Source organism: Sminthopsis crassicaudata, chromosome 5, assembly GCF_048593235.1.
Source record: "Sminthopsis crassicaudata isolate SCR6 chromosome 5, ASM4859323v1, whole genome shotgun sequence".
In the NCBI taxonomy this organism is placed as follows: domain Eukaryota; kingdom Metazoa; phylum Chordata; class Mammalia; order Dasyuromorphia; family Dasyuridae; genus Sminthopsis; species Sminthopsis crassicaudata.
This window is the reverse complement of record NC_133621.1, coordinates 147,954,833-147,976,788: the sequence shown is the minus strand read 5'-3', so window position 1 is coordinate 147,976,788 and position 21,956 is coordinate 147,954,833. Positions and strand designations below refer to the sequence as shown.

The window sequence follows — 21,956 nt, the reverse complement described above, 5'->3', positions numbered from 1 at the left end:
GAAAGCAAATTTGCCCTGGACTATTTAATAATAAGCCAATCACATTTATTTTAAGGTACCATTTCATTGATCATAAATCTATCTATATAGGTAGGTTCAACTTGTCTTTTTAAAAAGTACAGAAATGTGATTTCTTAGTTTCTTTAAGCTAATGTCATTATCAGTAACTCAAGCATCACTTTTTCTGAGAAAAACTAGAGCTTTAATATGAGACCCCACATGAAGAAAGGCCAATTAATTGTTTAGATCTTCCACATGTTAACTGATAAGGTGTGTCCTTTCCCACATGCCATCAAATTCCATATAGATAATTTTGTGAATGAAAAAAATTTCCATTTAAAGTTTTAAATTACATTATGTAGAATAAATGATTTTATGAATTCCCTATTATATCTCACAGTGGTTTTAGACAGACAATACTTTTGCATTTTTGTACTAATTTTAATGGAGAAAATGGGTAAATTTGTCTATTTTTTAAATAGATGAGATCATTTTGGTCTGTCTATGTTTCTTTAAAATTCAGGGTACTAATAAGATTTTAAAAATAGAATCTATTAAACAGTTTAAGCTGCAAACTTGGATTTGCAGGAATCAGATTGTGTAATAGGCATCCTGCTATCCTCTACTGTCCTTGTTTTTAACCTTATTCTGCTAATGGCAATGTTACCTGACTCTCTTTTGCAGATAAAGCATTAGATCATGATATGCACTGCATGAACTCTCTTGTAACAGTTGCCATGAACTCTCTTGTAACAGTTGCCTTCGCCATCAGTTGCCAAGGTCTTTTCTGATTTTAAAAAGCAGTAAATTGGTTAGAGTCCTCTTGGGTTGTTTGGTTCCCTTCATTTTACTATTACATTTCTGACTTCCTGGTTTGTAGTTTTAGCGAGACATTAAGGCATTATGAAGTGGCTGTGTGTGTGTGTGTGTGTGTGTGTGTGTGTGTGTGTGTGTGTGTGAGAGAGAGAGAGAGAGAGAGACAGAGAGACAGAGAGAGAGAGAGAGAGAGACAGAGAGAGAGAGACAGAGAGAGAGACAGAGAGAGAGAGAGAGAGAGACAGAGAGAGAGACAGAGAGAGAGAGAGAGAGAGAGACAGAGAGAGAGAGACAGAGAGAGAGACAGAGAGAGACAGAGACAGGGAGGAAGGGAGGAAGGGAGACAGAGAGAGGGAGAGAGACAGAAACAGAGAGAGGGAGGGAGAGAGAGAGAGGAGAGGGAGAAGAAGAGAGAGAATGAACTATTCTATGATGAAATCCAACCCTTAAGTTTCAGTTTTTCTCTGTCTTAACCATCTGGACTCTAAGGTACTTCATTTTAGGTCTATAAATCCTTCAATATAAGCCAAAGTATGATCTCTGAATTCCTAAATATATATTCTTTCCTCTTGTCCAACATTTTATACCCTTGTCTCCACAAGTATTTGGGTTTTGGCAAAGTATGGATGATCCCCCTTTTCTTCAAAGTTAGCCAATAAGAATTCTGTTTGCTGACTGTCCTTTATCTACAGGATACATTTAAGGCAAATTATCAAATAATAGTGGATAGAGAATTAACTCAGGAAAACCAGAGTTCACATACTGCCTGTGGCACATAACATCACATATAACTGCAGCCAAGTCACTTATTCTCTCAGTATCTTGGCAACTTTTTAAGTTGCAAAAAAGTGGTTATCTGCATTTGTAGAAGAAGTTTCCTTACCTGGGAGTTCCATCTATCTCTTTATACAGGTCTATTTCTAAGCTTCATAGGGTGACACGGTAGATCAGAAAGCACGCGTATACTCAAGCCCTCATTTGATCTGAATCATGCATAAATTAGGGACAACAATGTTGATACAGGCCAATGAAAATGTCCCTGTTGTAACAGAAACATGCAGAGGTCAAGCGCATAAAAAAAAAATGATCATTCTATTGTTGCGCATCCCATGTCAAGTTCCCACAGGGGTCTTTAATCGCCCTCACTACATGCAGATACATATGTTCCATAGAGACATCTAGAGATTGATCCCACCACATCTATGAAATGCCTTCGCCTGACGTGGCATTTTTTTTCAATTTTTTTCTCCTAATTTGAAATTTTATTTTCTAGCCACATAAATAGAAGAACACAATTTGAAAACCCCGTCCTGGAAGCCAAACGAAAGCTACAACAACATAACATGCCCAACACAGAACTTGGAACAAAGCCTTTGCAGGCCCCAGGTTTCCGAGGTACAGTACCATGTCAGCATATCACAGCTCAGGGAGGGGGGGATTGTCTATCAAACTGCCTACTGTTCGGAAAACGCCTTGAGCTTAGACTCTTTAGAATGATTGATTGGCTTTTTTTCTCTATTAGCTTTAGCCAGTGTTTACTATGTTTCTAAACTAATGCATCTAGCAACCACAGATTAAATTAGGGCTTCGAGCATTATTTTATAGGAGTTGACAGCATGTTGCTAGGGTGAAGATTAATGGGCTTTGACCGAACAGTACTATAAATTGTCGGGATTCTAGAGACGCGTAAGTTTTTTTTTTTTTTTGTTTTTGTTTTGTTTTGTTTTGTTTTGTTTTTTTGTTCACAAAAGACCTAGCCCAAGAATGAGGCTTGTTCTCCTTTGTAACAGTAGACAGCTCCTCATCGACATTACCTAGGCCTAAATATGTTCACCCACGCCCTGCACTTGAGCGGTCTCGCAGCGTGAATGACTTGTCTTACTATCGGCGCGACAATGCTGGAAAGTACAGTCTGTATGGTATGTCCCAGTGCCGCTTGTTGGGCCTAGCTACACTATTGTACCAAGTAGTGGGATAAGTTGCATCACGACCTTTTCACCTATTTTTTTGTACTTTTTCTCACAAATTAAAACACTGGAGAGAGGCTCTGGAAGCCTGGGAAGGCCCATTCTTGCCTGTTAGTAATTTTCACACTGCCCCATGGTAGCACATTGAAAATGGATGTAAAGCTCACCAGACTGTCATTTCACCAATTGTAAATGTCATTGTGAAAGACAAAAGCTAATCTGTATAGGTGAAAAAGATTATGTTTCCTTCACTTGCTTAAAAAAAAAAAATTAAGCCTGAAGCTTTCGATAGACAGAAATGTGAAATAGAGAAAGATAGATAGAAAAATAGATAGATTAGATAAGATAGACCCAGAAAAACCTTATTGCAACATAACTCATTGCTTAAAGTTTAGATGTACTATTAGTTCAATAATGTTCATTCCCCTTCACTCAGTGTAATCATTACAGATGATAAAAGTCTAATGCAACCCAGTTAACTTATTAAAGACACTATTTGGTCTCTCTGCATCATGTTGTAAAGGAGTTTCACTCTGTAACTGCATATATACATGTAATTATAAATGTTTTATCACAAAATATAGTCCAAAAGGTAAATTGTCAATGTATTAATGAACAAAACTATGCATACAACCAGAGAATTTTCAATGGTAAAACAAAGTATTGATATGTTACTTTATGTGTATCACTGGAATTATCTAAACCTTATAATACACATATTTTCTAGCCTTAATAGTAATAAGTTATAAAACCAGAAAGCCAATTTTTTTAAATGAATAAGCTTTTCACTTTGAAGTACCTTGAACATCTGCAGGTCAGTAGATATTTCAGTAGATAATAGGTCCATAGTCTCAAAACATGAAGACAGGAAGTGAGAAATTCAGTCTCCATATTCAGTTGCGTGGCTTTGCAATGCCAATTAATTGATAAAATTCTTCTATGTCCTCTTGTTACAGTGGAAAGAGTGCTAGATTTGGAATCAGAGGACATTGATTCAAATCCTTCTCCTACAACTAAGTAGTCATGACTGTGGCCAAGAATTTAACCTCCATAAGCCTCAGTTAACTCGTCTGTAAAATGAGGACTAAATGGTCAATAAGATCCATTCTAATTTGAAATCTATGCTCCTATCATCTCTACACTCTTCAGTCTTTAGCACTGAGAGAAAAAAAATTATTCGTCCATTGATCCTTCAAGTATATAGCAATGACACACCTTGTAATTTGTCATAGAAACTCTGGATTCCTTGGTGCTAGGTAGATACTGCCTTTAAGCCTTGGGAGAGGTGATTTACTAAATGGCAATAGTGGCCTGTAAAGGTTAAAAAAAACCCACAAACTTCTCCATCAGCTTCCACCCATTTCAGGACCAAAACTGAGATGAATGTGTCCAAGAGTTTGTCATGGCTGATCTGCTTTAGTCTAGACTAGAATACTAATATCTGTGTTTCTATTGGAATGCTCACACCACTGCCACCCCTTTATTTCGCTTAATATAAAAATGTCACCACATCCACCACCTGTGTTGCTATTAGTGGCTAGTTTTCTTCTGCTCTCTGACTTGGCTTAAGTGTGTATTATGTATTTTTTTTTTTCTTTTACTTGTTTTGACCAATATAGAAAAGCCGCTTTTCACCCGGGATGCATCACAACTGAAGGGCACTTTCTTAAGCACAATCCTGAAAAAGAGCAACATGGGCTTTGGATTTACCATCATTGGGGGAGATGAACCTGATGAGTTTCTTCAGGTGAAAAGTGTAATTCCTGATGGACCTGCTGCTCAAGATGGGAAAATGGAGACAGGTAATTTGTTTACTTCCTTAGTTGAACTGCCTATCAGATCTCATTTCTAAAGTCATCTAACCTACAAAGAACTTGTCCTTCTTGATTTAATTTTGAATTCAGATGTTATCTTAAGAATAAAACAAATTCAATCTAAAAATTTAACCAAGGAAATTTATTTTTATCTCACCTCCTATAAAATAATTATTTAATTTGGAAATTATTCTAAATTTATTTTTATTTTATTTCTCTTTTGTTTGCTGTATTTTATGAACAAGATGAATAGTCTTTGAGGCAGATATTTCTCCATTTTATTTTAGAGTTCTCTCATGATTACGTTTCAAATTTTCTATTGTTGTCACTTGTGTTGTCAATATTCCTTTTCTTGTTAATTTCAAAGTTATATTATTTTGCTAACTTGACAAGGAAATCTCTTCAATTAGCTATGATAATTAAGCAGAAATTTTTTGAAAATTTCTATTTTAACATTAGGCTACTAGAGATGATTCCATTTTATGTGTGTCTATACAACTGTTTACTATGCATTATTTTGTAATCATTGCAATGTCTGTCTATACAATTAGATGTGTAGTGGTGTAGTGTTTTCATCATTATATATAGCCAAGCAAAACTTACCTTAGGAGGTTCAAAGTGATAAAAAATATATGTTTGTAATGCATATTTCCAGGCAAAGATCATTGTGAAGAAGTCTGAAAAAAATATATATATCAAAGAATTGTATACAATTGTACTGAAACTACTGGCATTTTAAAAGGTTTTTAGTACAACTACCCTGCTTTTAACTTTAATCATTTTGATGTGATTTCTTGTGTGAATTCACTTAAAAGTCAGTGAAAACAGAACTAATATCCTGCAGTGAAGGAGCAAAGTCAAGTCATAGAACCATTCAGTTCCCTTTGATAACCTAATATTTATTTAAGTGTTTTTCCAGAGTTGTATTATTCCTGACTTCTTAGATGTTTAATGGATATAAATGTTTGGACTGGTATTTGCTCTTGCAAGTTAATGCTTGAGGGAAGAGATGAGTCTTAGGAGCTCTTCAGTTGTATCTGTTGTATCAAAGATACTATTTAAAACGTTTTTTAAAGAATCAACAAAATTGTGATTTTTATGTATTCAGGTATTTTTCTCTCTGATACCCCATAATCTATTTGACATTGTTTCATTGATGGATTAGTTAGTTGACTGGTAGATATATTTGTAAAAATGATTGAACAATTTGTGTGAGTAGATCACCAAAACCAAACATTTCCCACAAGTATTAACACTCTCAAATTAAAGCAACAAAACATGCATGTAGGAAATTACTTTGTAGTCACTCATCTAATACACTTTATCCTGATTTTTTCATAAATATGTGTTTGTTCCAAATAACCTGTCTCTGTCTCTGCCTCAAAACTATTATGTTATAATCAAATATATCTGTATAAATGAGATTTATATTTTATTGAATCTTTCTGACCAATTATATGAAATGGCTTTTAATAAATTTTCTAATTTTCAAAATTATGCTTTTTCAAGATATTATTTAAACTGACTTCTGCATCACTAAATTAAAATATTCACCTTAGTTGACACCACATTGAAATCATGTTTCATTCTATTAGAATGTGAGCTCCTTTAAAGTGTGTACTGCTTTGCTTTTTGTTCTTTTTGCATTCTTAGCACTTACCACTTTTTGTATTACCTAATGCTATAAGCATAGTAGGCATTTAATAAATGCTTTTACATCCACTCATACAATGATATTTTTTTAGCATACTATGTTCATGCCAGTGAAAAACCAAAAAGAAAATATCAAATAAGTCATTCTACTAATAATAACTGGGGGGTTGAGAGGGGTTAGCATCAAAAGGAAAGTCTTGGAGGAAAAAGGTAAAGGATAGAGCAAGAGGGAATTATGTGAAAGTCTCTCTTGCAAAATGAAATACTTGACAAATTCAGAATAGATCCTTGCTTTTTTCTCTTTGCTCTAACCAGGTCACCTTTTTTTAAGAGGTATAATTTTTGTGACATAAAAAGATTCTATTCTGAATCTTTCTATTTTTTGGCAAAGACCTCTTTGATTATCTGGGGAAACCTATGGACCTTTTTTTCAGAATAATGTTTTTAAATGATCAAAGGAAATATTATATGCCAAATAGGATTCAGTAAGAATTCTATTAGAATTTCTAGGGAAAATAAAGATGCAATTTTCCCCACCCAAGTCCCCAGATACCCTGAAGTTTATCCATAAATCTCTTATTTTAGAAATTTAGAATTTAGAAAAGTGTCTCTATAATAGAAATCATTCAAAACTAAAATTTACTGTTTTCACAGAAGAACTCTTCTTCATGTACACTTCCTTTAGCATTAATTTTTATCTTAGGTGTTTCAAATCAATCAATCAGTCATGCCTTATTCAACATCTACTCAATATCAGACCCTATGCTAAATGTTGAGGATAAAAACACAGGAATAAAACAATCCTTACTCTCAAAGAGCTTTCATTCTATTGGAAAAGATAATCAATGCATCTATAAGCATATGAGGAATAAATAGAAAATACACATCCAGTTGTTAATCTAGCCTCTTAAATTTATTAAATACATGCTAAATAACAAGTATTTGAGGAGAGAAAAAACATTTGGTCTTGGGAGTAAGGAGGATATGGTCAGGAAAGTTTTCATTTTAAAGAAGAACCTTCACCAGTACCTAGGACAGCTCCATTTCACAAGGAAATCCAGGTCTTTACATGTGTAAGGTTTTCAGAGTTTACTTAATAAGTGATAACAAAACCAGCTCACAATGCAAGTGATAATATATAACATAAGAGTAAAAATCCCAGATGTAACTTTTTAATCTGCTATCTATTTGTAGGAACTCTCAATGAAATGTTATTTCTTTATAATAATGGTTATATATGATATGTTAAAAGTTACAGTAGTTTTCCATATTTCTCATAATAAAATATGATGAAGCTGTTATATTAGCATATATTAGTTAAATTATTATTATTATTTGTACGGTCTTATGGAATAGTAGTCTTATAATTCAGAGAAACTAAGTTCAAATCCTGTTTTTGCTATTTATTGGTCTTCTGAGTAGGAAAAGTCTTATAATTCAGAGAGACTAAGTTCAAATCCTGTTTTTGCTATTTATTGTATGGTTTGGGGGAGGTGGGATGTAAGTTTTTGAGGTAAAAGGACAATTTTGCTCTTACTCCAGAGTCTTGAACATAGTAGACATTTAACATCATGGGTGGAATTGAGTTGTTATTTAATAAAAATGGTTCTGAGTCCCAGTATCCTTTTTCCCAATCTGAGAGGATATTAGAGGATATCTAAGTTCTCTTCAAGCCCTAAAGCCAATGAAAATAGCATTAATTAACATTAATTTTTTGAAAGTGAATTGAAATGCTCTATTTCCTATTTCCTAAAACATCTCTTCTTATTCAATATATACTAGAAGAAAATCTCAAACCAGATGTGGATCTTGTTTCATAACATCTGCCCAAAATTTAGAAAAGTGTCTCTATAATAGAGACCTGAATTAATTTCTCTTTTGCCTATTTCTCTTCCCTCCTTTCCTTCAAGGCCTAAATGTAATCTTCCCCCACGAATACTGCTTCTTTATTGTAGCAAAGAAATTTTATGCTTAGAACTAACAAAAGGTTAAAGTAGAAAAGGACTTTAGACATCCTTCTCTTCACCCAACTCCTTTGACCAACACTTTCTGTGGACCTAATCAAAGCTGTTCAACTGATTAAAGGCAGGGCCTGGAACTGAAACTCAGGCCTGAGACTCATTTTTTTTCATTATACCACATAAACCATATTTTCTTTAAGGGGACAATTTTTTTGTGTGTCCCCCTTTTCCCTTCACTAACTATCAACAGTGGTATTGCTCCTCAAAACAGAATTGGCTCTTTTGCAAAGAAAGCATATTAAACTCTGTTTTCTCCCTAGAGCCCAAATAGCTTACTAAATCTTAGATTTCAGATTCTGATGAACATATTCAGAAATGAGAGAAATATCCCTAGATCTCATATAATGCTTTTTTTTTTTAATTGCACAGGTATTTGGATGCTTTTAATTATTTTTTCACAATGTTTTAACATTATATTTTCACAATGTACTAGGTGATGTATAAATAATTTAAATAAATATCAAAATAACAATTTTCTGGTACAATGGGGGAGAACAGTGAATTTGAATGGAGAGAGTTCAGAAATCTTTGGTTTGAATTCTATCTCTGTCACTTATCATGCATGTAACCAGTCAAGGAACTTAATCTTTGGGTCTCCATTCCTCATTTATACATGAATAATTTGAACTAGATGAGTTTTAAGGTCCCTCCTAGCTCTGCATCTATAATTCTCTCTTTAAATAACAGCATTGTCTGCCTTTATTTCTTAAACATGTTGTCAGATTGTTGGTTGCCATTGTGTATATCAGAAGTAAACTATAGTAAATTTTAATAAATGCATTTTTGACAAAGAAAAAATCACCATAAGGTATCAATGATGTATTGTCAAATATTTTTGAGTTGAATATTAGTAGGTATGTAAAGATGTTTGCAAATATTTCACCCCTTTGACAGTTAAAAATTATATGTGAAGTCTGATGTTGAGACTCAGGGATTAAATTCTGAGATTTGATATATACCAAGCTTAAATCATTTTTTTCAGGAGGACTGAGAAACACGATGCATTGCCCCTCTGCTTTAATTTTCATACCTTGTTGAGTCAATTATAATGGCTCACAGGGCTTTCAGAATTTTCTCCTTTCTATATATTTGTTACTATTAACCTCAAAGTCTTCAAGCCAATAACTTTGAAGTCATCCTAAGCTCTTCCTGCTCCATCGCTCATATCCAATCTTTTGCCATATTGTATCAGTTTTTCTGAAATATCTTTTCATTCAGACTTCTTCTTCATCCCCTTGCAAATACCTTAATTCAGACTTGAGCTTTCTTCTCTTCTTGATAAAGAATAGTATGGTAGTTTTCTAATGTGTCTTCCAGCCTCTACTGTCTTCACATTTCAACCCATCCATTATATGAATTCTTAAGTAATTTTCAAAATATGTTCTTATGGTCATATTACTTCTTTACTAAGAAATTTGCAATAGCTTTCCATTGTCCAGGAAATAAATCACAAATTCCTAATTTTGGCAATCTAGACTGTCTAAAATGTAACAAATCTATCCAATCTCATTCATGCCTTTTCAAATAATCTATGTTTCAAACAAACAGTACATTTATATTACAATTATTTTTCTTAACTTGCCCTGTTCTACCTTTCTATCTTGTTTTATAACATCTTCCACACCTGAAATTAATTTATTTTTGCCTATCTCTGGCTTCCCTCCTTTCCTTCAAGGCCCAAATATAATGCTCCCTACTCTATGAAGCCTCACCTAATGTAATATAATTAATGAAATTAAATGTAGTCTCTCCCTTTTCATACTTCTTATACTACTTGGCCAGAAAATCACCTTCATACTTTTCTCATTCTCTTTTGTATCATAATCATTTATTTGTATGTTTTCCTCCCCTCCCCATAAAACTGTACTCTCTTTGCAAATAGGGTTCTGTACTATCTATTTATCTATCTATTTACTTATCTACCAATATGGAAATAGATGATAGCTACCCAACTCACTAATTAGGATAGATGTCCTTGTAAAATACCTTGTTATTTGAAAAGGCTTAATAAATTTTCATTGAATTGAATTACTATGGTTCCCAAAAGTCACGGGATTTAAAATTCCATACATTCCCAGAATTTTTTTCTTTTTTTTCTTTTTTTTCCCCCTGAGGCTAGGGTTAAGTGACTTGCCCAGGGTCACACAGCTAGGAAGTGTTAAGTGTCTGAGACCAGATTTGAACTCTGGTCCTCCTGAATTCAGGGCTGGTGCTCTATCTACTGCCCCACCTAGCTGCCCCTCAGAATTATTTTCAAACACTATAAGTAATGCTAGTATGATCTAATTAAAAATTATTATGAAGAAATGTGGCTTAAAACCATAGCAACTGAAAGGCCCAATAATTTGAGACTTTCTCCAGATGTGATATTTCAAGTTTTCCCTCTGCAGCTAATTTGAGTTAAAATTTGTGAGTTTTCATTTCATAAAAGGGAAAATCAGTTTTCTCTCTTCAAAAAGTCTCCCCCATGACCACAGTTTGACATTAGGGATACTGATGTTTTGTTTTGATTTTTAAACTACTACTTTCTTCTTTAATTCCCTCACATCCCATTTTTATTTGTATAACATTGAGATAATAGACAGAAGGCCCAGATTCTTTTGCAAGCTAGTATTTCTAATCTTAAGCACTTATCTTTCTTCAAGTTGGGAGGGGACCAAATTTAAAGTTAAAAAAACCAAGGTTCAAATGTCTTTCCCACCACTCCTTAAGTCATCTAAATTCTCTAAGTTTTAGTTTACCCATCAGTATAATGGGGATAATTATACTTATACTCCCTATTTCACAGAAATGTAAGGAAAGAACTTTGTCAACTTTAAAATGCTATATAAATAGGACATACCATTATTGTCTCAATCATTGCCTCTTTATGGTGGTGAGAATCTTAATTTCCCATCTAATTAGGCAGCTGGTGTCACAGTGGGTATGAATGCTAATTTTAGTATAAGGAAAACTTGACTTAAAATTCTGCCTTAGATACTTACAGACTATATAACTTGGATGAATCATTTAACCTCTGTTCATCTCAGTATCCTCATCTGTAAAATGGAAATAATAAGCTATTACCTCCTAGGATAGTTGTGATAATCAAATGAGATAATATTTGTAAGTACCTAGGATAGTGCTGGCATACAGTAAGTGCTTTATAAGTGATTGTTCCCTTCCCCTACTTTTACAACTCAATGGATGATAATCACTTTCTTATGGGATGAGTATAAGTATTGCTGGTCTAGCACAATCAGGGGACATATTTTAGACTGAGTTTCCAATACTGGAAATGAACTTTCACTGATCTATTCATTCCAATAATAGACATTTAAGATATATTCTGAAACCATACAACAAATTATAACTGTTAATTACTCAGTCACTCAATAAGAAGCATTTACTATGTGCCCAAACCAGTGCATCTTATATAAAGTTTCTAGAAATTAATATTTACTAGTCAGTTGTTTGTTTCAGTTGATAAAGTGACTTGTGATCAGAAAGTTGTTGTTGTCACTTCTGGGGGTGGAGCCAAGATAGCAGAGAGGACACAGGTTTCTTTCTGACCTCCTACAACCTTCAGGCTAATTAGCAAATTCAGCTTCTGAATTATCTCTGGACCAGGAGAATACACAAGTATTGGGAGTGCAACAAATTAACAGCAGAAGATAATTTCTAAGATTGCCAGAAAAAGACTGCTTCAATTGGAAACAGGAGGGTGGCGGCTAAGTGCAAATAGTTGAGCACAAATGCCAGCACAGTTAATGCAGAGTCCCAAGGTAGTGAGGTCTCCACTTGATGGTGCAGACTCCATGTAGTGGTGCAGACTCCCTGTGGTTGTGCAGACTCCATGTGGCGGAGAATCTAAAGGAAAGAAACAGACCAGAAAAGGTCTGTTTCAATTGGAAATGGGAAGGAGGCAGCCAAGTACAAGCAGCTGAGCACAAGCACCAGCATAGACAGCGCAGTCTCTAGAGCAATGTGTGGTTTCCACAGGGCAGTGCGAACTCCGATGGGTAGAGAATCCACAGGGAGGAATCTACAGCAGTGTTGGCTACTCTGTCCTGGTTGCAAGCCAATAAATCAGCAGAGAAGTTATAAAACCAACACAAACACAAAAAGTCAATAGTGAACCCTGAAACAATAGAATCCCACAGGACCTGGTCACACCCACCCAACACCAGAAGTCAGTGAGCACTGACCAAGCACAACCAGAGGAAGCTTGAAAAACCTCCCCTGCCCTAAAAACAGAACTTAACATTTTTTTAAAAAATGAATAAAAAAGTAAAGAGAACTCTGATGATAGACATGGTCCCCACACAAGGCTCTCCTGGAAGAAATTTTTAAAGGATCTTTAAAAAGAGATAGAAGAAAAATGGGAAAAGGAAATAAAAACTTTGCAAGAGGGTTTGGAAAAGGCATATAACTCATTAAAAATAGATTTGATAAAATAGGAAAAGAAAACAACTCCCAGAAAAGTAGAATCTGTGAACCATAAAAAGAAAACAACTCCTTAAAAAAACAGAATTTGTGATGTGGGAAAAAAAAATCCATAGAACAAAACAACTCATTTAAAAATTCAATTGGACAAATACAAAAAGAAGTAAAAAAAGGTAAATGAAGAAAATAATTCACTAAAATTCAGAACTCAACAAATGGAAATGAATGACTCAATGAAACAACAAGAATCAGCCAAGCAAAACCCAAAACAAACAAAAAAAAAAAAAAAAAAAAGAAGAAGAAGAAAAAGAAAAAGAAAAAAAAAAAGAAGAAGAAATAGAAAAAAAATGTAAAATACCTAATTGGGAAAACAACTAATTTGGAAAACAGAACTAGGAGAAATAACTTAAGAATTGTTGGACTCCCTGAAATACATGATGACAAAAAGAGCCTAGATACAATTTTTCAGGAAATCATAAAAGAGAACTGCCCAAACATCATAGAATCGGAAGGTAAAATGACCATTGAAAGAATTCACTGAACCCCTCCTGAAAGAGACCCCAAAATTAAAACCCCAAGGAATATCATGGCAAAATTTTAAAATTATCAGACCAAGATAAAATATTACAAGCATCCAGAAAGAAATAATTCAAATACTGAAGAGGCACAATAAAGATTACTCAGGATTTAGCAGCTCCCACTTTAAAGGATCAAAGGGCCTGGAATCTGATATTCTGTAAAGCAAAGGAACTTCAAATGCAGCCAAGAATAAATTACCCTGGTAAACTGAGCATTTTCTTTCAGGAAAAAAGATGGACATTCAATAAAACTGGTGAATTCTATTTATTTTTGATGAAGAGACTAGAGCTAAACAAACAAAAAACAAACATTGACCTCCAAATATAGAACTCAAGACAAGCATAAAAAGGTAAAAAAAAAAAAAAAAAAAAAAAACTCTTGATAACTGTATTTCTGTAATGGGTATACATAGAGGGTACATGTATAATCTGATTTTACTATTATAATATAAAAAAGAACCTAGAGGTGGAAAGGGGATTGTGACAGAAAAAAAGGGAAAGTGGAAGCAAAATGAGGGAAATTACATCTTAGGAAAAGGCAAAGAAAATCTATTATAATTGAGGGAAAGAAGGGAGGGTCATGAATATTATGTGAGTCTTACTCTCAACAGATTCAACTAAAGAAAGAATATTAGATATATTTGGTTTCACTGAGAAACTTCTCTCATCATATTAAAAAAAAAGTGAGAGGGGAAAGGGGAAAAGGGAAGTGTTGGCTAAAGAAGGGAAAACAGAAATACTAAGGGAAAGGTTTAAGAAAAGGGAAGGGTCTCTAAAGGGAGAGGACTGCTTGAAGCAAATAATGCTCATAAGTGAAATACTGGGAAAGGGGGAAAGGGGAAGAGGAAAGAGAAAAGTATAATTTGGGGTTAATAAGATGGCAGGAAATACAGAATTAGTAGTTTTAACCATAAATGTGAATGGGGTAAACTCTCCCATAAAGTGTAAGCAGATAGTAGACTGGATTAAAAGCCAGAATCCTACAATATTTTGTTTAAAAGAAACACATTTAAATTAGAGTGATACATCCAGAGTAAAGGGAAAAGGCTGAAGCAGAATCTATTATACTTCAGGTGAAGTAAAAAAAGCAGGGGTAACCATCCTCATCTGAGATCATCCAAAAGCAAAAATTGATCTAATTAAAAGAGATGAGAAAGGAAACCATATCTTGCTAAAGGGTACCATAGATAATAAAGCAATATCAATATTAAACATATATGCACCAACTGGTAGCATCTAAATTCCTAAAGGAGAAGTTGAGAATTGCAAGAAGAAATAGACAGCAAAACTGTAACAGTGGGAGATCTCAACCTTGCTCTCTCAGAACAAGATAAATCAAACCCCCAAAATTAATAATAAAAAAGTTAAAGAGATAAATAGAATACTAGAAAAGCTAAATATGATAGATCTTTGGAGAATATTGAATGGAGACAGAAAGAAGTACACTTTATTCTTGGCAGTTCATGTAGCCTATATAAAAATTGAGCATATATTAGAACATAAAGACCTCAAAATCAAATGCAGAAAGGCAGAAATAGTAGTAAATACATTTTTCAAATCATGATGTAATAAAAATCATATTCAATAAAAGGCCAGAGTAAAATAAACCAAAAAGTAATTGGAAACTAAATAATGTCATCCTAAAGAAGGAATGGGTGTGAAACAGCAAATCATAGACATATCAATAACTTCATCCAAGAAAATGACAATAAGGAGACAACATACCAAAAAATTTTGGGGGATGCAGCCAAAGGTATAATAAGGAGAAATTTTATATCTCTAGATGCTTACTTACATAAAATAGAGAAAGAGGAGATCAATGAATTAGGCTTGCAACTGAAAAAGCTAGAAAAAGAACAAATTAAAACACCCCAATCAAATACCAAACTTGAAATTCTAAAAATAAAAGGAGAAATCAATAAAATTGAAAGTAAAAAACTATTGAATTAATAAATAAAACTAAGAGTTGATTTTATGAAAAAACCAAGAGAATAGATAAACTTTTAGTTAATTTGATTAGAAAAAAGAAAGAGAAAAATCAAATTATGAAAAGGGATAACTGTTCACCAATGAGGAAGAAATTAGAGCAGTAATTAGAAATTACTTTACTCAACTTTGTGCCAATAAATTTCATAATGGAAATGAAATGAAGGAATATTACAAAAATATAGATTGCCCAGATAAACAAAAGAGGTATTAATTACTTAAATAGTCCCATTTTAGAAAAAGAAATAGAACAAGCTATTAACCAATCCCTGAGTAAAAACCCCCAGGTCCAAATGTATTTATATGTGAATTCTATCATACATTTAAACAACAATTAACTTCAGTACTATATAAACTATTTGAAAAAACAGGGAATGAAGGAGTTCTACCAAATTCCTTTTATGACACAAACATGGTACTGATACCTAAATTAGGTAGGATAAAAACAGAGAAAGAAAATTATAGACCAATGCCCCTAATGAATATTGATGCAAAAATCTTAAATAAAATATTAGCAAAGAGATTATGAAAAATCGTCCTCAGGATAATAAACCACAACAAAGTAGGATTTATATCAGGAATGCAGAGGTGGTTCAGTATTAGGAAAACTATTAGCATAATTGACTGTAACAGTAACAAATAACAAAAAACATATGATTATCTCAATTGATGCAGAAAAAGTATTTGATAAAATCCAACACCCATTCCTATTAAAAAATACTAGAGTGTATAGGAATAAATGGACTTTTCCTAAAAATATTCAGTAGCATCTATTTAAAACCATCAGCAAGTATCATATGTAATGGGGATAAACTGGACCCATTCCCAATAAGATCAGGGGTGAAACAAGGTTGCCCGTTATCACCATTACTATTTAATATTGAATTAGAAATGGTAGCTTTGGCAATAAGAGAAGAAAAAGAGATTAAAAGAATTAGAGTAGGTAATGAGGAAACCAAATTATCACTCTTTGCAGATGATATGATGGTATACTTAGAGAATCCCAGAGAATCAACTAAAAAGCTATTAGAAATAATCCACAACTTTAGCAAATTTGCAGGATACAAAATAAATCCACCTAAATCATCAGCATTCTTATATATCACTAACAAAAATCCAACAGCAAGAGATACAAAGAGAAATTCCATTTAAAATAACTGTTGATAGTATAAAATGTTTGGGAATCTATTTGCCAAGGGAAAGTCAGGAACTAGATAAGCAAAACTACAAAACATATTCCATACAAATAAAGTCAAATCTGAGCAATTGGAAAAATATTATGTGCTTTTGGATAGGTTGGGTAAATATAAAAAAGATGACAATACTACTTAAACTAATTTATTTATTTAGTGTTATACCAATCAAACTCCCAAGAAACTATTTTACTGACCTAGAAAAAATAGCAAAATTTATCTGAAGAACAAGAAGATCAAGAATTTCAAATGAATTAATGAAGAGAAAAGCAAATGAAGGTGGCCTGGCTGTACTAGATATAAATTATATTATAAAACAGCAATCATCAAAACCATTTGGATTGGCTAAGAAATAGAGAAGTTGATCAGTGGAATAGATTAATTTCACAGAACAAAATAGTCAATGACTATATCAATCTAGTATTCGACAAACCCAAAGACCCCAGCTTTTTGGATAAGAATTCACTACTTGACAAAAACTGCTGGGGAAATTGGAAACTAGTATGGCAGAAAATAGCCATAGACCCACACCTAACACCATATACCAAGATCAGGTCAAAATGGGTTCATGATATAGACATAAGGAATGATATTATAAACAAATTAGAAGAACATAGGATAGTTTACTTCTAAGATTTGTGGAGGAGGAAGGAATTTGTGACCAAAGAAGAATTAGAAATCATTATTGATCACAAAATAGATAATTTTGATGATATTAAGTTAAAAAGGTTTTGTACAAACAAAACTAATGCAGACAAGATTAGAAGGCAAGCAATAAACTGGGAAAACAGTTTTATATCCAAAGGATCTTATAAAGGCTTCATTTCTAAAATATATAGATAATTGCCTCAAATTTATAATAGTTCAAGCCATTCTCCAGTTCATATATGGTCAAAGGATATAAACAGACAATTTTAAGATGAAGAAATTGAAACTATTTGTAGTCACATGAAAAAATGCTCCAAATCACTATTGGTCAGAGAAATGCAAATTAAGACAACTCTGAAATATCATTACACATCTGTCAGATTGATTAAGATGACAGGAAATAATAATGACCAATGTTGGAGGGGATGTGGGAAAACTGAGATACATTGTTGGTGGGCCTGTGAACAGATCCAGCCATCCTGGAGAGCAGTTTGGAACTATGCTCAAAGAGTTATCAAATTGTGCATACCCTTTGATCCAGCAATGTTTCTACTGGGCTTATATCCCAAAGAGGTCTTAAATGAGAGAAAGGAACCCATATGTTCAAAAATGTTTGTAGCAGCCCTCTTTGTAGTGGCAAGAAACTGGAAACTGAGTGGATGCCCATCAATTGGAGAATGGCTGAATAAATGATGGTATATGAATGCTATGGAACATTATTGTTCTGTAAGAAATGATCAGCAAACAGGATGACTTCAGAGAGACTTGGAGAGACCTACATGAACTGATACTAAGTGAAATTAGCAGAACCAGGAGATCATTATAGATGGCAATAACAAGACTACACGATGATAAATTCTGACAGACATAGCTTTCTTCAATAATGAAATGAATCAAACCAGTTCTATTTGTTCAGTGATGAAGAGAGTCATCTACACCCAGAGAAAGAACTGTGGGAGCAGAGTATGGAACACAGCATAGAATTATCACTCTCTCTGTTATTATTTGCTTGCATTTTATTTTCTTTCTCAGTTTTTCTTTTTCTTCCTTCTTGATCTGATTTTTCTTGTGAACCAAGATAAGTATACATTTGTATACACATATTGGGTTCAACATGTATTTTAACATATTTAACATGTGTTGAACTCCCTGCCAGGTAGGGGAAAGAGTACGGAGAAGAAAGGGAAAATTTGGAACAAAAGGTTTTTCAAGGGTCCATGTTGGAAATATTATCCATGCATATGTTTTGTGAATGAAAAGCTTTAATTAAAAAAATGCCAAGTACCAGGTTATTGTGTCCTATATGGAAATTGTCAGAAAAGGAGAAATAGTGATATATTTGAGGAGTAGGAAATCACAATGGATTCTGATTTCCTGGACCTATTTAAAGATGTCAGAAAGTAACCACTAATTAGTTTTGATTGTGGAATAGTTGAAAATTCTCCCATTGGAGACTTTTTGGGTGTCTTTCAGAGACAAGATGATGACAAAAGTACCAGGCCCAGAAGCAGGAAGACTCATCTTGAGTTGAAATCTGGCCTCAAAAACACAACTGTATGACTGGACATAACCCCTATTCACATCTGTTTCCTTACCTGTAAAATTAATTGGAGAAAACCACTCCAGTATTTTTGCTAGAAAAACATCAAATATGGTCACAGAGTCAGATACAAAAAAAAATGATTGAACAACTTTCCATTTCACCAAGGTGAGAATATAGGAGCTATACAGGTCCATTTCTACCACTGAAAAGCAAGGGATCATTGAACTGTTCTGTCTCCATTGCGGGTCACTTTGAGTTTCCTTAGACAACCTGGTACTAGGGAACTATTTTATTGATAATGACCTTAGTAAGGCACCATATACTGCTGCTCAGAACTCCCAAGATCAAGAAATGTGGTCTACCACATCCATTTGGTGTTTTAAATGAATATATATAGATTTTAAGAGCCAATGATGAGGGAGAATGAATTTGAGTGAGAGAGTGCTTTTGGACTCATAAGTTTTTGAATAAAGAATAAGAATAGCATGAGAGTTCAGTTCATTATGAAATAAAGAAATAGAGAGTAAATGCTTAGATAAATTCAGTTGCCCATGAATTGCACTGTGAATAGATGTGAATGTGAATGCACTGTATTCAGTTAGTTTCCTAGTATCTTCTAATATGCTTTATATAACAGTAAGGCAGAGTGTGATGAAAGATGGTTTGTCAGATTTATTATCATGCCCCCTCATTGATTTGAGCCTTTGTTAGATTGTTTTAAGAGAGAACCAGAGGTGAATTGGATGAAGGAGGGATGGACAGATATTGAATATATAAGGTATTCATGACTCTGGATGGAGTTTTATGAAGTATTTAATGCTTTTCTCCGAAGTTCTTGATTGCCTCACAATAGTTTTCCCATTTGTTTCTTAAGGAAACGGGGAAGATTAATATAATTCTATCACGAATGACAGTGAGAGCCTAACAAAATCATAGTCTATCACTATTTTTTTCTTTTAGATATTTGTAATTAGGCTTGGTCTCTGATCCAGTCATGTTAATGAATCTCAATCTTCATTTTTTTTTTCTTTAACAAATCTCTTCTGACCAACAGATACTATTCTAATATAAATAATATAGGAATGGGGAAAGGACAATGTACATAATCAAGATGAATGGCAGGAAAATATCTTAATCGGAAACACTCTTAGGTAATCATGGAAATATTGGCCAAAATGATTAGACCTCCAGTTTCTAAAAGAAAAGGTAGATCAAGAAGGGTAGAAATTGAGATGGGGTAGACTAGTGTGAGCACAAGAGGGCCTCTCTGATGAACCCAAATTATTGAAAGGACATGTTCAAAAGATGTCTTAGACATTTAAAGAAATTCAACTAAAGATGAATATAAAAGTATGGATTATGCATTCCTATAAGGAAAAGTGAATTCTTCAGCAGTAGGGCTTTTCAAAGCAGAAAATGGAAGATTATTTGTTAGAGATATTGTAGAAGAGATTCATGCTTCAAAGATTATAATAACTGACTCCTGAGATCCATACTGATCTTAAGATTCATGTTATTATTATTCTTATTATTATTCCCTTCTTTAAATGTTTGTTTTTTATTGCATTATCTTCCATTGTCATCAGTGGTTCTTAGTTATTACAATCACTCCCTTCAGTAGGTTTTCTTAATCATCTTTGTGTTATAGATTCTTCTTGACAGTCTGGTAAAATCTATTTTTCAGACCCTCCTCAGAGTAATATTATTAAATGCAGCAAATAAAATCCACAGAATTACAAAGGAAATCAATTATACCAAAGTACAGCTATTTATCTACATCTATTTATATTTCACTATTTCAGTAATGTTTTATTTAGGAAAAAAAACAAACAAAAAAAAAGTGAAAATAGTAATTTTTGATTCACATTCAATCTCCATAGTTCTCTTTCTAGATGAGGATTTCATTTCTTTCCCAAGTCTTAGATCCTTATATTGCTGAGAAGAGCCAAGTTTATTATAGTTGATCATCACATAATCTTGCTGTTTCTATGTACAATGGTCTGGTTCTGCTCATTTCATTCAACATCAGTTCATATAATTCTTTCCAGACTTTTCTGAAATTACCCTGCTCATCATTTCTTCTATTTCTTTTTAAGTTGATGGGCCCTAGATTAAAAACTTCTGAACTATGCAGTGTAGAATTTGTAGTATCTTGTTGAATAAATAATGGCAGCTTGGAATTCACATCCTTTGCATCACCACCTCTTAACATTCTTATTTTCCTTCATATTTCAACTTCTTTGCCCCCTAGAGGAGGGCATAATAGAGGATGAAGTCTTTTTTATCCCCCTAGTTTTAGATGTTTGCTCCATCCTCAGATTATCTTGTTTTCATAGCAGTAAGTTATTTTTACTTATAAGTTCCATCTCCGAATAGAATGTAATGCCCATGAGGGAAAGACTTTTTTGTTTGTTTGTTTTGTTTTTATATCCTATGTTAAGCACAGTACCTTGCCTACATCAAGTATATGAGAAGCTGACTAATTTTCAAAGTCCATATCCAATTGGACATCGAGCAAACTTGGTAGTAGCCTCTCTCTCAAATTTTCTGCACAGTGGCTGCCTTGCAAGTGACTGACTCAATCAGTTCAGAGTCAACACACACTATTTAATAGAGTTGATACTGTCAGTTGCAGGGACCAAGTGAACTAATCAGAGAAATCTAACTTTCCTTTGATTTGGAAATCTTTTCCTCTGATTTTATTTTCTTCCTGTTTTCACTGAATTTGTAAAAATTTCTACTAGAAATATATTTCTTACTTTCTTGACCTTGTAAAATGAACACCTTTTACCTCTACTCCAGGTTGCACAAAATTTACAAATCATCTTATTTATTTTCATCCATCATAAATTATGAGGTGTATTATCTCCCTGCATGTATCTCCCTGGTTATATCCTTCCAAATAAAATAATTAGTTCAGGCAATTACATGTATCTATATGTGTATACATGTAGATATATATGTAATAATAATAACAATAATAAGCATTTATACATCCTCTACTATTTTTCAGGCATTTGACTAAGTGTTTTACAAACATTTCATTTTATCCTCATAACCACCTAGAGGTATGTACTATTTTTATCCCCATTTTAAAGATGAGGAAAGTAAAGCAAATAGTGACTTGCCCAGGATCACACAGGTAGGAAGCACCTGATGCTGGATTTATATTGAGGTCTTTCTGATTCAAGACTTTGTAGTTTATTCACTACAAGACCTAGCCCATACATAATGAATTTATATATATATATATATATATATATATATATATATATATATATATATATGTATATATATGCATGTATGTATGTA

General features: G+C 33.3%; 1 protein-coding gene across 5 annotated transcripts in view; it reads left to right on the top strand.

The window, feature by feature from the left end:
* The window catches only part of MAGI2 (membrane associated guanylate kinase, WW and PDZ domain containing 2), a 1,692,369-nt gene that overhangs the window by 1,308,664 nt on the left and 361,749 nt on the right, over positions 1–21,956 (top strand). For 3 of the 5 annotated variants that reach the window (XM_074268480.1, XM_074268479.1, XM_074268478.1), the window contains exons 8-10: positions 2,090–2,211; positions 2,607–2,735; positions 4,403–4,585. In XM_074268480.1, coding sequence (XP_074124581.1) covers positions 2,090–2,211; positions 2,607–2,735; positions 4,403–4,585 — 434 coding nt within the window. The remainder of the gene's footprint in view (positions 1–2,089; positions 2,212–2,606; positions 2,736–4,402; positions 4,586–21,956) is intronic. The other 2 variants (XM_074268482.1, XM_074268481.1) reach the window with 1 other exon arrangement.